This window comes from Leuciscus leuciscus (assembly GCF_965113295.1).
Source record: "Leuciscus leuciscus genome assembly, chromosome: 10".
Classification (NCBI taxonomy): Eukaryota; Metazoa; Chordata; class Actinopteri; order Cypriniformes; family Leuciscidae; genus Leuciscus; species Leuciscus leuciscus.
In genome coordinates, this window is record NC_138734.1 from 34,861,952 (window position 1) to 34,879,101 (window position 17,150).

Sequence of the window (17,150 nt, forward strand, 5' to 3'; positions counted from 1 at the left end):
CAAATGAACAACTTTTTAATGAACTTCTGCATTAATTAATGTTGCATTTATTTGAACACGAACTAAAGAGCGCTTCAGAGACGGCCTTGAGGAATTGTTCCGCGTGAATCGTGAATCACTTGCCTGAATCCAGACTTGAAAGGGTCAGTGCCTCGCATGACTGACAGCACTGGAAACACCTGCAGCCTGTAGCTGAAGCAATACTGATTGGCTGCCTTTCAGCTGGTCTTTCAAAAAAAAAAAAAAAGAAGAAGAAGAAGAAAGGAAAATAAAAAAGAAATATACAGCCACTTGTCATCCCTTCCAATCTGCTTAGTAATGAGAAGGCTTTCCCCTCTGGGTAAAAAGATCTGCTTTAATAGATTTTTAATGGCTTTTTCCCCTCTCTATAAGAACCACTCTCAGCACCCAATAGCATGTGAAAAAAGCATCAAGTAATTCCAGCCTCAGTGGTGTGAGGTCAGCAATTATAATACACAGAAATCACTAAGGCTTTAACAATTGCACTAAATCCATTTTCATTTTTCAGTCTGATAATGCTATGCTAACATGATGCAATAAGGGAAATCTCCATTAAAATATACTTACTAACTATCAAAGGCTTTATAGGGAAGACCAGGAATGGTTGTAGCAGGGTCAGTTGTAACAACAACAATACTTGGAAAGTGCGGGGATGAAATAACCATCATAAATGACAACCTTTATCCTGAGCTCAGTCAAATATAAAATATAAAGGATTTACATGACAAAAAAAACTATTTTGAGATGCAACTTCTTGATTCTAATTTGATCAGGTTAATGCATATTAAATGACAAAATATTGCCATCTGAATCCGATTCCGGTTTAATTTGATATATAGCATTTACTCAAAACCATGTCACATACATTTACTATGTTAAAACACACACACATACATTTTTAATTATAATATAGTATATAATACAATAGTATAATTTATAAGCTGTTTTCTTCATGGGGACCAAATTTCCCCAAAAGGACAAGGATTTCGGATATTGCTATCTTTGTGGGGACACACACACAAATGGTTTTAAAATAATATGTTTACTTTTTTTCCTTTTTTTTTAACTTTAAATGCATTATGTTTTCTAATAGTGTTACAACCCCTTCAACCTACAGTTACAACTCTCTTTGTACTTCACATTAATGTATATAGTTTAGAGATAAGTTAAATGTCAACTTTAAAGACAACTTTAACTGCAGACAAATGTGGGGAAAACTATTTTTAAGTTTAACTCAAATGGCACAAAAAACAATCTGAGTTAGAGATATTAAAGCAAAAATTGTTACCACCATTCTTGTAGACTTGATACAAAGGCATTTGTGCATTGAACATGTGCAAATAATTGTGAGTTTAAATAATGCAAAAAGAGCAAAATATAAATAAACAGATAAATATTATTATTTTTATCTACAAGAGGTTCGCATGATGGTTTCATTCGGGACATTACACTCTTAAAAGTGATCCTATTCTATATAAAAAAAACAAAAAACATTTTCCTCGCTAAGATGAATTTAATCAGAATTCTGGACTGCAGCCAATACTGTAATATCACGAGACACAAATGCAATTAATACATTGGCAGATTTTTGACATTCTTGAAGATGTCCTCATGAATGTGATTCAGTGAGCTATAATTGCTTACCTTGGTTTGTCACCATCATTTAATGACTTATGACAACAGAAGTTCAATTCCAAACCTATTTGTCTCAGCACCTCTGCTGACATGAAGATCACGGCGTACCTGGAAACAGACGACACAAACTGACATTCCCCTGCTGATGGAGAACCCTGCGAGACACAGGAGCCTGTAGTTGGTCTGGGAGCTCAATGATAACCTTCACAGAATTAGCTGCAGGGGTTATTCATACAATAATTGTTTCTGCCAAACACATACATCTCCATGTCATCCAAAAATTAATGTGATTTTTCTTGCTAAATAATAGATTATGCACCACGTAACTCTAATTTCCCCTCCTCATATCACAATCATATCCCGCTTTCACATTTTCATTAGTTACCTAAGATGTAAATAGTGTTTGTATTTAAAGATTTCAACTTGGGTCTCCTATTTGCATGTAATTGAACTTGTTAATACAAGTGCTTAATCCTTTGTTGATTAGTACCTTATATTCAAGAGAGGGTAATTTAGACCTCCAATTACAAACGCGAGTCTTGATTGCACGGCCCTTAAAACAAGGCACTGATCTCTTAACATGGCACCGTTAAATTTTCCGTTACTTTACAGTAGCCAATTTGCTGCTCCGTTATCCTAGACCGTTGACCGAGGTGAGGTGTAAGCGATAAGCACCCGCTCAGACTAATGTCGTCTCCTGTGGCTTGGCACCACACTCGTGGAACAGACCAAAAACAGGAACGCCACGAACACCGCGACATCGGCTCGGGTTTCTCAGGGCTCGCGTCAGCCTGTCAAAGCCACAAAGGCCTGGCCTGTCACCACGCGGTGACACTCTACTCCTCCTCCAGGTCTGCTACAGTATCAGCGACGGGGTAAAGGTCAAAGAGTCAATGAGGAATTAAGACATGCTTGCCTGAGCATTCCCCATGCAGCAGTTCAACACTCAAAGATGAAAAGGAAGAGCCAGCCGTTCAGGCTAATAGTGCTGATCAGATTTCGCTGGGTGTCTAAATGATTTCCATTAAGGCCAATTAGCCCCCTCACTGATGATGTAATATAGGGGCTGTCTGCCTGTATATACACTGGGAATGAGGGGGCAGGTATGTAGCACAGTCAAAGAAACACTTTTACGTCATTTGTGTTTAAATTGGATTTAAAATTCTTAATAAGGGCTATTCAATACAGCCCTGATGGTTTGAAACTGCCATTATTCTTGCAAGATTTAGTCATCAGACAATGGCTCAATCTAATCAAAATCACTCGGAATTAAGATTTGCAAGACAAGAGGCAAGAGGTCTATTGATTTGCATGTAATACATGATATTATCACATTGCTGCTGCTACTAAGAGAGAAGGCGGCAAGGCCAGAAAATCGAGGACTCTGATTAATGTGCCCGGCAGAAAGCTTTGAGAAGTCTAGAGGATCAATATGGTAGTTTGTCAAAGCCGATCTCAGAGGTAATGTGACGAAAGATCCTGCTGAAGAGAGCTGGAGTCAGCAAAGCACATTATCAGAAATCAAAGCATCCGAGAATGACAGGGGGAGGGGGTTAGGGTGGGCTCTGAACGAAGGCCACACTTCTTCTATTGTAATTAAAAACCATTTTATCAGACCTGTCCTCCAAACAATCCCTCTTGCTTCCTATTGACAATATGACAGGCAGGGCGTGGGCTCTAATTTGACTTTAAATAAATGAGCTGAAGGTATTTAAAATTCTGCATTAGCTTTAGGGAGGAAAACAAGTGGGAAAACGAGGAGTTGCATAGCTTGTAAACTTCAAAGAATACATTGAGATGCATCACAATAATGCCTAATAATCCTGATAGTGGCATAATGATCTGCATCCCATGTTTGACCAAATCATTTAATAAAAATAAAATAAAAAAAGACTTCACAAAAATGTCAAATTTCTAAATAAGCTTGCATACTTGCACCAAATGGATGAGAAACACAGTAACCAATTTGATAAATAATAATAAACGCCATGTAATTAAGTATTTTACCTTGGAAAGAACAGATGTTCTTGAATAATCTGGTCAAACATTTAATCAGTGGTTCTGAATTTTGCCCCTAATTTTTTTTTTTTTTTTTATGCAACTGGTTATTTAAATAGCTTCAATTATTACTCAAAATTTTGGGGAAATATCTTGCCTAGTTTAGGCAGTACTATTAATAAAAATACTATTGTTAAATAATTTTTATTGAGAAATACGTTTTTTATGCTTTTATTATTTTTTTGTTATCAATCTGACATTTAGATTGTGTGTTATACTGAAAAGAAAACTCCAAAGTTGAAAATTTATCATTTTATTTTTTTGTGTGCAAAAGTGCATTCCAGGGCACATGCATACATTACTGTATGACAAATATTGGCCTGTGAAACTCAAGTCATTTTCAAATACTCTGAATACTCAGTGTGTCGCTGACATTAGAACTGAGCACCGTCCACCTCCTTGTATGCAAAGTAAACGGTGACAGGTCCTGCAGATGTCTGAACCTTCTCTGTCACACCAACTACCATCCATGAACCCAAGCCATATGCCAAGCATGGGATACCTTAAAGAAAGAGAGGAAAAACATATTAGAAATGCCTAAAGTTTTTTTTTTTTTTTTTAAATATCAGATAAAACGTGTAGCCTATTAAAACTTACCAAGATTGACCACTTTCAATGCAGCAAAAAACCTATTTTCAAACTCCAGGTTCTGTGGAGGAGCTTTGGTGCAGTGGTATTTGATGAAAGGGAAAGCACCAGTTCGAAGGATGTGGTAGTTCGCTCCCTGCACCTGCCAGTTGAAGTTGGACAGACCGAACTGGTCATTGATGACGTCGCGGTAGCGCACGCAGAACGAAGTCCAGGGCGGGAGCGCGCGCTGTGTGAGGTGACATGTCAATACTTCAGAGGCGGCAGGACGAAGCGCTTTATTCCCAAAGGTGCTGGGGAACAACACCACTTTTAGAAAGCAGCTGTGGATTCTCCGCAGAATTTCTGTCATTTCTGAGTAAACCCTCAAGTCTAATATTTCAAGCGCTTCTGTCGGTGCGTCACGTCATTATTTCGTTATGAAAAATAAATTAAGCAACGTGACAGTTTACAAAGCCACGAGAAATAAAGAGCATCAAACTCCAACTAACAGCAGCTTTGTGACTTTTAGTCAGTACAAAATTATCGCCTAAACATTCTGTGATCTTGAATCCTAGTCCCGTTTCGGTTGTCAGTACGTTAAAGGTTAACGTTACACAACTTACCGGAGCGGCTTTAAAACTCGTCTGACAAATATTTACATTATTACCGGGACGAAAGTACGATTAATGTGTTAGTTTTTCGCAGATTTGCGTTCAATATAACCTTCAGTGGTACGATAAATATCTTCTCCGGGAAGAAACAACCAAGCGCTTTTTTTTGTTCCTATTTGCTCTGGCATAGATACTGCAGTATGAATAGTATCATGGATCTTTATTCTCATGCGCACTTATACTTCCATTCATAATTGGAATTACACATAAAATACAATACAGTAATATAGCATTAGTTATACAATACATTCTAACAGTAGATGTACAATATAGATGTACATTTATAATATATAGTAGCCTACCTATTTAAAAAAACTAGCAAAAACTGCTAATTTTTTAGTGATTATAATTTTTAAGAAGATTTAATACATAGTTATATTTTGTGTTCCTGGAACATAATTCAGGGCGGAACGAATTAAGAAACTTTCCCCAGTTGTAGTCTCAACCTATGATGAGCTAGGAAAATGTCATGAATGGCACATCCTGTTCGCATTGTTAATCTTTAAATCATGGACGAAATGTTACTGTATGTATTATAGCTATAACTAAGTTCTATAGAAATGTTTGTTGACAGCAATTATAACTGAATGTGCAAATGCTATTGATGATAGGGTATAACTATGTTGATTTATTTGGGGTTGATCTGTGAGGTTTATGAGGTGATAACTGTTCGCTCCCGACTGCAGGAATCTCCTTTTCTTCTTGAGATGTGGTTTGGTTTTGTATGGTCATGCCCAGGATCTCCTCGATGTCCTTGATAAGGTCCTTATAAAAGCAAACAATAGCAGACATTCAGTATATGTCTGACTACAGATCTTAACCTCTAACCACTGAACAGTGAATGAGAATTCCTCTATCAAATTAAGTAACAGTGTGTTGAATGCAGTAATTCAGCAAGTGTCAAAGAATCTCCAATTCACTCACAGTGTCTGACAAAGTCCAGTGTTCTACATTTGTATGACTTCAGCTGCAGATAGTGGCCAGAGATAAAGCCTTGACTTTAATAAATGAATAACTTGTGTATTGTATAAGATGTTAATATGACAGGCAATTGGCATACTCTTTCAAAAATAAATGTGCTCATATTTCTCATCTGAGATTCAGTTGCTTTAATAAGTTCACTTCTCTTTACCATAAAAAGTCTTTGGTATAATGATGGTTTAATAATAAACTTTAGTTTAGTTATAATACTAACAATATATTTTTTTTTAATAACATACTTAGATAAGATTGTGACATATTTTTGTGCAAACTGTTAACCTGTTTTTCACTACACTTGTATGGTCCAGTATACTCATCATTTGCCAAAGGTAATATGCTGACAATTGTTGTGTCATAACTAGGGATGTCAACGATTAATCGACGATCGATTAATTGTCGATAATACATTTAATCGATACAACTTATCGATCATCGATTAAGCAGGTCTTCATGCGCGTGCGCGCTGCTCAACCGCGAAACATGTAAAGCCAGCGCGCCGGAGTTATGTTTGGGACCATTTTACACCTTCATCATGACTATAAGTTTGCGTGTGCATTCGCAGCCTTTTGTTTTGTGCAAATGTAAGTTGTAATACTGTTTATTTTCTGTAGGCCTATCTATATCTGATTGATCTCATATTGGATGCATTTGGTTAAGAATTAACTCTGTAGTAAAGCGTCAGCTTCAGCGCGCGCAGCTCAAACGGCAGTGCACGACTAATAATGACTATTGGGACTGTAATATTACATAACATTATAAAGAGAACAATATTGTAATAAAACATTGTGAATTATTTGGGTTTAGTTACCGTGTCGCGTTGCTCCAGGAAGACCGCGTCCACAACATGAGTAGTTCTGAATGAATGGCACGTAACTTAGTTCAAGTTCACTTGTGCATGAATTCGCGTCATTTTGTGCAGATATAATTTGTAATATCATGTTTATTTTGAATATATCTGATTAATCTCATATAGGATGCGTTTCTTTTAGATAAATAACGTGCTAGCAAAGTGCTCCAGTTTAACGGTAGCAGATTCATTCAGCGCGTGCAGTTGTTCCAGGAAGAGCGCATATGAGGCGGCGTTGGTGACACGTTGTATTAGTAGTTATATTTGATTATTAAATAATTAATTTAATTATCAATCACATCGAAACATTTTACAATCCTACTAGCCCTTTATTTATATTTAAAACCATTCTAATTGATTTGGTGAGGAACATAGCGTTTTGAGCAGCATTTGCAGACCCTGTCATGCTGTCACAGCCACTGCAGTAGACGCATATCGCAGTATTAAGGCTAACGATTAATCGATTAATTGATCGTTAATTTAAACGACGATCGATCATGGGAATTTGTGAAAATTGACATCCCTAGTCATAACTCAATTTGACTTGAATAATAACCAAAAACTCCCAAATTAAATCGAACAACTTTGAATAATGTGAAGCATGAAGTTTATTATTACTAGCATTACATTAAAGATTTTTTTAAAGCAAATAGTGGAGTAGTGGACTCCTCTACTGAGTGACTGATACGTACTGCTGCGTTGTGGATATGTTTTTGTTAATTATTTGTTTGTCAGTTCATTCTTTGTCTTTGTAAAGTCTCTAAAACCATTATTTTTAATATTGTGAAACTGTCAAAAATCCGTGTGATTTCAGTCCTAGTTTGTAGATACATCACTTGAACGTGAAACATATATAGTGTTTTTTGATGACTAAAGTGAAGCAGAGAATATACCATTAGCATAAGGACTTTTAAATACGTCCGCATACCTTAAAATTGTTTGCTCCTTGCATATTTGGAGCTGATATTTCCTGATGAATGACTGACAGGTTGCGAGCAAAGGTCAGCAGCGCTCCCTGGAGATTCTCCGAGATTGTTCTGTTAACGACACACAGAAACAAACGAGCTTACTAATGATCCCCCAGAACCATCATCAGAGAAAAACAAAAAAACAATCACCTTGTTTGGCTGTGGGGCTGTAAGGAGCTTAATGAGAACTCTCAGCCTTAAAGAGTGTGCTATTCTTTAGGGAGAAATGAGGAAGGAAAGCAGGGCTTCGATGTGATAGGTATAGGATTTATGTGATGAATGCCTTTAATTCGACTTGGCAGTATTTTGCACTCTGACACATTTCAGGTTGAGGTATTCACTACATAATGTTTAATCTGCTCTTGGGAGTGTGCTCAAGGTCTAGATATATCTCTAATGGTAATGGGGACAGAAGAAGGGAAATCAAAGCTGGAGAAAGACAAGGGTAATGCGTCTGCCTGCTTCATGTGGGAACTCACAGCATGCCAAGACTCCTTCTATCTCTGCTGTCATGGAGGGCGAACACAGTGCCTTGCCTTGCCTGAAACATTAGCAGAAGTATATAAAAACACTTGCTCTGCAATCAAAGAACTCCAGTTGTGTTATTGGGACACAAGCAGAGGTTTTACCTTGACATCATAGCCTATGCCCTGAGCTTTGCACATCAGAAAAAATGTGCTGTAATATACCAAAGAAAGATTGGTGTGGAGAAGTCGGGTGCACATCACTGCAAAGCGACTGGTCACGGAGGTTTGCTGAGAAGAGCACATACACACAGAGAGTTAGGCAAGAAATTACATGTGATTCTGTTGCTAAAAATTTGACCAGTGCATCTAAATGACAAATTGACCTCTCGGGTACGGCAATAACGCCACACTAGAAACAAATAGAAGAGTTTCGAAAGCCCACATGGAGAAAAAGGAGCTTTAGTCTCACAGTCAAATAGGGCACTGGGGAGACCGAGTCCGGTGTTATTAGGTTATACCGCTGCAGAAAACAGAAAGGTTTCCTATAAAACCCAACGATGCTCACAGACACGGCAGATAAAAGATGTGTCTAAAAGAACGCCACAGGAGCGGATTAGTTAAGAGTGGCAGGACTCGCAGGACTCGTAGCGGGCATGAGGCACATTCTCAGTGACAGATATGAAGCGGAGGGTAAAGCCCTTGCACCGTGTGCGGGGCATGAGTAATTCCCTTTTATGGAACTCTGTTTTCAGCTGTCAGGCACACTATCCTCAAACAACAATAAAAAGCTTTTCCTGCAGGGTTTTAATTGTGTTTGTAATATTCTAGGCCTAAATGATGGCCAAAGCCGGAGCCATTAAGACAGGCAGGCGGGAGCCGGGCGATATGAGGGCATACAAACTAAATGAATGTTTGATAAAATAATACAAGTCGCAAATTAACAAGCGTAAACTCCGGTTTGCCGCTAATAAAGGAACTCTATTGTTTAGGGGCTGGCATCAGGTTGATGAGGTGCTCAGGCATGCATACACATGCATAATGAATATGGTATGCATTATTTATGGGCTGATTATTTAGACTCATCTATCAAAATGATAATGAATTCAGCTTCTTCTAAACACCAATCAGGTCGGAAGCGTAATTACAGCGTTTAGTTGTATTTAACCAAAATAAAACAACAAAGCTTAGCTGGATCAATCTTTATGGATGCACTGATTTATCGGGATAATATCCAGCAAAGGACTCTTATTGCTCTTTGGTCCAGTCTCAAGGAACACATTCTGGATAATGGCATTCTTGTGCTTTAAAGAGCTAAAAGCATCCCAAAGTGTTCAGAGCATTAACCTTTAAAGTGATAGTTCACCGAAAAAATGAAAATTCTGTCTTCATTTACTCACCCTCATGGCTCATAGGACTTTCTTTCTACTGTGAAAATAAAATGATTGTTATTTATAGCAGGATGTACAAGCTGCCCTTTTCCATCTAATGAAAGTGAATGGTGACCACGGCTGTCAAGACAAAACTTTCAGTGAATAATGACTTCAATTTCAGTCTTTTCCTCACACTATCAAACGGCTGAAGAAGATTTGGAATAAAACACACAAGTTGCATACACTGCTTTTATGATGCATTTTTGACAGCCCATAGTTTCGGTCCACTTTTATTGTATGGATGAGAATAGCATCATTAAAACTTGTGCTTCCACAGAAGAAAGTCATATATACCACCATTCAAAAAATAAATAAATATATATTTGGTAATAAATTAATACTTTTATTCACCAATGATACATTAAATCAATCAAAAGTGGCAGTAATGACCTTTATATTGTTACAAAATTTAATAATTTCAAATAAATGCTGTTCTTTTGAACTTTCTATTCATCGAAGACAAAAATATTAAGCAGCAAAACTGTACATAATAATAAGAAATGTATGTTTCTTGAGCACGAAATCAGCATATTAGAATGATTTCTGAAGTATCATGTGACACTAAAGATTTGGAGTAATGCAGCTTTGGTGAACATAAGAATCTTCTTTCAAAAAATGTACCGACCCCGAAACTTTTGAATGGTAGAGTATAGGTTTAGAACAACAAAAGGGTGAGTAAATAACAGAATTTTTCATTTTTGATCTCTATGAGGTTATTACCAAACTATTCCAAAATAAAGTCTTGAATATCTGACAAATGTTTTTATACCATATTTCAAATCCAGTTTATAGCAATCACATCTTCTTAATGCCAATAGAGAGAGTGAATACTTTACTTGAAATTAGAGATTCTTACAGCTTTGACCTTTACTCCAGCATGGCGTACGGAAGACTTCACATCTCTGACTATAGGAGAAACCTCTAGTTTACTGGTGCGGCAGTCCAGCGTCCCCCTCGTCATCATGAGCATCAGCTGGGTCATAGCCAGCTGGTTACTGTAGCCCAGGTCAAGATCAATAGCCCATACCTAAATACAGTACAAACCAGCATACACAGACAAGTCAGGAGATCCAACACATATGTCAACGTAACTATTCGCTTATTTTCAAACAACAAGTAGACAATGACAAAAAATTCTAAACAAACAGACAGATGAATAACTGTATTTGCAGGGGGAAAACACTGAGCTCAGATTCAACAGTGTGTTTGAGAGAGAGAGAGCGAGAGAGAGAGAGAGAGAGAGAGAGAGAGAGAGAGAGAGAGAGAGAGAGAGTTACATACTGTGTCTAAAGCCCAACTGGAGACTCTTCACATCTGTATGGTTAATGGCATCATTATAAGGATATTAAGGGGTCAGGCCCAGTCGTGGCCTTATGCTTAAACAGGGCTAATTTTCCCTGATAATAATCTAATAGCTATGCCCTCTCTTCAAAAAGTGGCAAATAAATCACCACTGAAGGAGTTGTTAATAACTAAGTGGCAGTTGGCTGACTCTCCTGTCGTCCCTATTTGTCAACCTAAACGCTGCTGCCAGCAAATGCAAATGGTGGCCCGGCTGCTGAAATCACTTTCTGATCACAGTATTGTGCTCAACGTTCACATGCAGAAATATAAAGTGCACTGAATCATCATCTTATACCGGCTTTAATTCAATTGCAAGCACAAATTAATTTCAGTATATAATAAAAATTTTTTGATTTTGTCCAAAAAAATAAAATTCCTTTGTGTTGTAGCTACAGTATACAAGAAGAAATGTTATGATGATGTCATCACAGTTAATTTTTTGCTTGCGGAAGTAGTTAATTCAAGATGTCACAATTTTAAAGCTCTTTAAAACTGGACTCAGGACTCAGTATAAAGTATAGAGCTGAATTCATCCAGTAGTCATACTTAATACCTGTGCTTGTGGGATAGGTGGGACCATTTAGCCAGTCTGTAGAATCAGCCAAGCCTGCTTCATTGTCAACCTCAACAAAGGCGCTTGATATATACGCCCAGATTGTACCTGTCTTCTATAGCCCCTTCACTTTCATTAAAAACTGCAATCTTGCAGCTGAGCCTCCCTCCGCACACAATGTGAGGCAAGCCTGCAAGGGCAAACACATGCGACCCACCTCTCCCCCACACATACAAAAAATACAGACCGCTTTTAGCAACAGGTTTAAATGTAAATTGATGTTTAAATAGAGACAGGTTAGCACTAGTCTGGCAGATCTGTCTGCCTCTGTGCCAGGAGAGATCGGACAGTGATGTTTGGATTTATCCGCCTGAATTCCTTTTGTCAGTTTTAATTGTGTGTGCAGTTTATTCTCAGTAAGACACGCTGAATAAAATTCATCCCGTGCCTCTGTGAATTCACAATATAGAGAATCCCGGTGCTATTCAATCAGAAGAATGAAGGAATTACTTTCATTTGCAGGACTAAATGGCATTCTGTCGGGAGTGTATATGAGATTCAAGTGTGAGATTTTTTGTTGAAAAGTATATTCCACCTCCATGAGTAATTTATCTTAAAAAATCTGCTGTTCTCTGCCTTCCAAAGTCAATCATCTATTTTAAAATCACAGCATGCCAACTGAGTCGATGATTAAAACAGCAGTATATGACATTCATTTGAAAGTATATCTGTTCTATAGCATTTCATACTAGACCAACCCTTTCAGAGTGATAAATAGTATGTGCATAAGAAGCTGTAAAAATCAACCACTGACTCAAAGGGGGCTCCAGGCTTTCACTGTGTTAAGCAAATGTCATAAGCTATTTTTCTGAGCTCAAACATTTCAAGCACATACATGAGTGATTAGAACACTAGGATTTGACTTACACCAGTCCATCTCCAGACAGGCCCTTCAACATTAAGAACAACTGTGAATTGGTTCTCTTTTTGAAATAGTGATCGATATAGTGAATTCAATGTGAGCGTGTTCTGCCACCCTCTAGTGGCAGTGGAAATTGGATCGCTAAAAGAACAATGTGACAAGACACATTTCCATCTTAGGCCTGCCAGCAAGAATCATTGATAAAAATCACAGTACTCTAATTAATTATGCATCATGTTGCCTAGTTATATAATCACTCCTTTGCTCACTAATCATTTGCACTATGTATAACATTTCCACAGGGGATATTAACATCCCATGACTTAATAAACAGACCTAGATTTAGAAACACAAGTTTTGAAAAATGACTAACTCAATATCTAACACAGTAAGGTCAGTGAGGTCAAATCCATTTCATTTTTTCCACATTAGACTTACGTTTATTTTAATGTATCCCCTCCCTTTTCCCCCACACAGATTTTTCAGTTGTCATGTCATTTGGCAGAGATGCAAAGCAAACCATGCACGGTCTGAAACGCAAGGAATGCTAGTTAGCCTCCTACTGTTAGGGGTGTCTCAGCATTGTAAAAAATGTTTATTTAGGTAACCTAAAAAATGAGCTTCATGAGGTCTAAATTAACATCTAAATGAACTGTTTACAACCTTACTACATTAGCTTATGCAGGTATAAAAAGCTCTTTAGATAACTGCACATATTCATTTTTAAAGTACATAGTCCGTAAAATCAACTCAATGTAGTGTCCTACTGTATTTTTTGCAGATATAGAAAAAAGAAGGGGAGAATCTTGCAAATAACCAAGCCAAAATGTTACATTTCTATTTATTGTGCTAGAGAAAACACCACATTGTTCAATCTGTCTTCGACAGTGACCAAGAACCTCACCGTCTGAGGAAAATACACTCCAGCCTGACCTCCTGTCTGACACCAGTACATAGCTGGGGTGTTTTAAGGTCAGGGGGCAAGGCCTTAAAAGGCGAATTAGTTTATTGACACAATAAGACCTGACAGTTTATTAGATAGCCTTTTGGCACATTAGCCACCCTTCATTGTCTCATCTGTACAGCTCCTAAGGGGAACCTAGGAGTGATCTTATAACATCTCAATAAGAGCCCCGGGCCAGTAGATTGAACCCTCACACTATCTATATTCTAAGGTGAGAACGGTGTTACGGGCTCTGACAGAACAGTGCCACATGTCAGATCCCATATCATTTTCAACAGCTTCTTAACATGGCAGGTTCTGTTTTCATAGAGCTGTAAAACACACCACTGACATTTAAGGGTCAATTTGTTTCTGAGCAAGCTTGTTTGATGAAAGATAGATAGAGCTGAGTGCTTCCATTGTTCCTGTATCTCAGGAGGTAGAGCATGCCGCTAAAAATACCAAGGTTGTGGGTTTGATTCCAGAAAACTCTAATAATAAAAATGTATCCCAAGTTGCTTTGGATAAAAGTGTCTGAGAAATGTGGAAATGTTACATATTGTGTAATAGTTTCAAAAGCATTATCTGGCCAACTGTACTATGAATGGAAATGTCATACCTATAAATTTAACCTAAATCTTATTTATACTCAATTGTACATTAATGTGACTGCTTTATGATACTTAATATCTGTAAAGTATAAAATATAAAAAAAATGAAATTTATATAAAATCTATCAATCTTTAAAACAGCAATTATTTGAAATATTATTTTTTGTAAAGTACATTTTTGCATTACAATTTTTTTGTTGTAATGTAAAAAAAAAATGAATGCATCCTTGCTGAATAAAAGTATTCTTACTCTAAATCTTACTGAGCCCAAATTTTTTGAAGGGTAGTGTAAAATGGTTTATATTGAGAAGTGTTTAAAAGACTGAGTTGGTTCTCTAACCTGCTGTTCCAGGTTGCTGGGATCCAGAAAGGTGACTAGATCTACGGAGAGGTGTCCCATGATGAAGCGCTGCTGACAGGCCTGACCTATACTATTGCAGATAGTGTGCAGGACGTCAGGGCAGATGGAGGACTGGGGTACAGTGCAGCCCACCACTTCCAACCCACTGGGCCCACGCAGTTGATCTCCACAGGACAGCATGTGCACATCTCCACCCGGCTCCACCAGAAGATCTACCGTCAGACATGTCACACTATCCGAAGGAGGGAAGGCTTCTATCACTCCACCTGAGGAAGGAGATGGATACACTCATAAAAATAAAAGGTTCTTCATGGAACAACAAAAGCCAATAAAGAACCTTTAACATCAGTGGAAACGTTCAATGGCACAAAAGGTTCTTTATAGCGGAAAAAAGGTTCTTTAGATTATTAAAATGTTCTTCACACTAAAGGTGCATCCCCAATTTGCACTATGCTATGCCATTTTGTAGTATAAATAGTATTAGTAATATGTTCACATCGAAAATTCCAAAAAGAAAAAGTGCACTTTAAATACCCGAATGATGAATGTAATTAACCAAAAAAGGTGTTGGAATGTAAGAGTGTATAAAGAAAAAGAGAAAGCGTCTCAAGGAAGATCTGACAGGTTAGAGGTACTTTGCAAACTTACCTTCCCTGAGGAAGTGTTCTAAGAAACAGTTCCATGTGGTATAGCAGGATGTGTTGGCCGGCCGGGCATATGAAGCCAGAAGATGAGGAACTTCCTCTAAGAACTTGATCATCACCGGCTCCTGCACCAAAAATAAAAGATAAAAGCACAGTCGGTCATACTGAAAATCCTCTAAGCTCTAAAGAGCGACCTAAATAAAACTAATATATCAACCTTTACGTCATTAAGCAATTTCTGACCATGGTGTCTGGGTCTGATGTAAAAAAAACGAAACATATAGCACTACATAATGTCGATACCCCTGATGAAGCAGTAACTACTGAAGTGTGTCTTAATTTGACATGCCTTACAAAAGCACAGAAGGTGGTTGTGTATGGGGGTGGGGGACTTTGATTGACAGCCCATTGCCACGGCATCACAGTAGTCTAATAGCTTTAACTGAAGGCAATAGTAACTGCACCTGTCCCCAATAAGAACTGACACATGCTGGCAGATAAATACCTATGCAAGCCAATCGATCAAGAGATCAATCACGGTCTGTTTCTGATCAATACAGCCCTTGTTTCTGTAACTAGAAAACACCATAATGGCTTTGACACTTAATTATGTTGTTAATTGCAATGTTTGACTTTCCAGGAGTGCCTCTTAAAACCTGTTGGTTAGTAAGAGAAATAATTTCACCTCAAGGACCTCTCAAAACTGAGAAGACTGGACAGAGCACTTAAGGACAGCCACCACAATCACATTAACTACATAATTTATGTGCTTACAACTGCAATGAGATGTATGGAAAACAGTTTTTACTTAAGCACAACATAAAATGATAAAGAATAATTTTGGTGGGAAACTATTTAATGACAAATCCTTTTTATTTTAAGCGCATATAATATGTCAATAGGTCCTGTTTTACAACCTTGAGAAGTGTAGGCTATGCTCTAGAAGATGGTAAGGATGAATTATTTTCAAGTCTTTATCCTTTTCAAGTACATTTATAATATTCAAACATATGTCACCACTGACATCACTGAAGAAGTTTCAAGATGTGGAGATACGATGCTGTTGATATTCAAGTCATGAAACAGTCATCATCATATTCAAGTACCAGAAGAGCCAGGGTCAATCGCTGCGCAGTGATTTCACCCCCGACACAAGCCATAAAGCACACAATGGTGCGGCAAAAAGTGTAAGGAAACGGCCTTCGTTCCCCGCGAAAGAGCAGGCGCGCTCTGAGAATTTGCCAATGCACTTCACACAAACAGCGGGGAGGGAAGGAAAGCGTGAGGGAATAATTTTTGCCATTCTTTATTTGGACTTAAACTGCGAACTGTACTGTGAGAGAGGATTCGGGCCTTGCTTGGCTTCCACATAAAGATGAGCTATTTGAAACTATATAAATAAAATAAATGTCTCCTGTGTGCTTTGATTGCTGTTTGATTTCTACATTAGAAAGAGCGACATTGCAGTTGCAAGCATATTCAACAGCATACCTCCTAAGAGGGATATGGGGCTTTTTCAAAGCTTTCCTTAAAGGGATATTTCACTTGAAAATGAGCACTCTACTATAATCTATACATAATCTACACATATCTTTGTTCTATGATATTTTGAAAAATGTCTCACTGTTTTTTGTCCACACAATGACAGTTGGGTCCAATGTTGTTTTGGACCCCATTGACTTTCATTATATGGACAAAAACAAGTGAAACATTGTGTGTGTGTGTGTGTGTGTGTGTGTGTGTGTGTGTGTGTGTGTGTGTGTGTGTGTGTGTATTCGTAAGCCATCTGATATAACTTTCATATTCATCAGATGTTAGACATACAAATATAAAATACAAATATAAAGTGATGATATCAGGTAAATGGACATTTTGAATGGGTTTGAAAATAAAGCCTGGTTATTATATGGACATATTTGCGGATTACTTCCCAAACGCAACATTAACCAAAGGGGAATACAGAAAGTGTCGTAACATTCAATATCTAATAAAATAAACATGGTACAACACGTAATCCCACATGCATTGAATAAAATAAGTAGGAGACAATCTGTCTATCTGTTGATGCTATTAGTATAATGCTCCCTCGTGTCTAATGACCCATGCACTGGCAGAACGTGCATG

The 17,150-nt window shown here is 37.7% G+C and overlaps 2 protein-coding genes across 8 annotated transcripts in view; both read right to left on the reverse strand.

Annotated features, from left to right (window-relative positions):
* Positions 1-3,951: 3,951 nt before the first annotated feature.
* Positions 3,952-5,016, reverse strand: cUnh15orf61 (chromosome Un C15orf61 homolog). The gene is made up of 2 exons (XM_082181873.1): positions 4,312-5,016; positions 3,952-4,216 (listed from the first exon to the last, which is right to left on the reverse strand). Exons 1-2 carry the CDS (start codon positions 4,652-4,654, stop codon positions 4,089-4,091), a joined length of 471 nt encoding a protein of 156 aa, XP_082037999.1. The 5' UTR covers positions 4,655-5,016; the 3' UTR covers positions 3,952-4,088.
* An 82-nt stretch (positions 5,017-5,098) lies between these two features.
* Positions 5,099-17,150, reverse strand: part of iqch (IQ motif containing H) — a 30,792-nt gene continuing 18,740 nt past the window's right edge. For 6 of the 7 annotated variants that reach the window (XM_082181866.1, XM_082181865.1, XM_082181864.1 and 3 more), the window contains 7 exons: positions 15,031-15,151; positions 14,362-14,648; positions 10,505-10,675; positions 8,381-8,506; positions 8,231-8,292; positions 7,712-7,820; positions 5,099-5,720 (listed from right to left, as the gene is read on the reverse strand). In XM_082181866.1, the coding sequence (XP_082037992.1) occupies positions 5,574-5,720; positions 7,712-7,820; positions 8,231-8,292; positions 8,381-8,506; positions 10,505-10,675; positions 14,362-14,648; positions 15,031-15,151 (1,023 nt within the window). In that variant the 3' untranslated portion in view covers positions 5,099-5,573. Of the gene's footprint in view, positions 5,721-7,711; positions 7,821-8,230; positions 8,293-8,380; positions 8,507-9,615; positions 9,644-10,504; positions 10,676-14,361; positions 14,649-15,030; positions 15,152-17,150 lie in introns of those variants that run through there. The other variant, XM_082181869.1, reaches the window with a different exon arrangement.

Excerpts from the sequence above, each read along its gene's own strand:
- cUnh15orf61 (XM_082181873.1), bottom strand. The coding sequence starts at position 4,654 with ATGACAGAAATTCTGCGGAGAATCCACAGCTGCTTTCTAAAAGTGGTG. Across the intron at positions 4,217-4,311 it reads ATTGAAAGTGGTCAATCTTG|GTATCCCATGCTTGGCATAT; the intron begins GTAAGTTTTAAT and ends TCTTTCTTTAAG.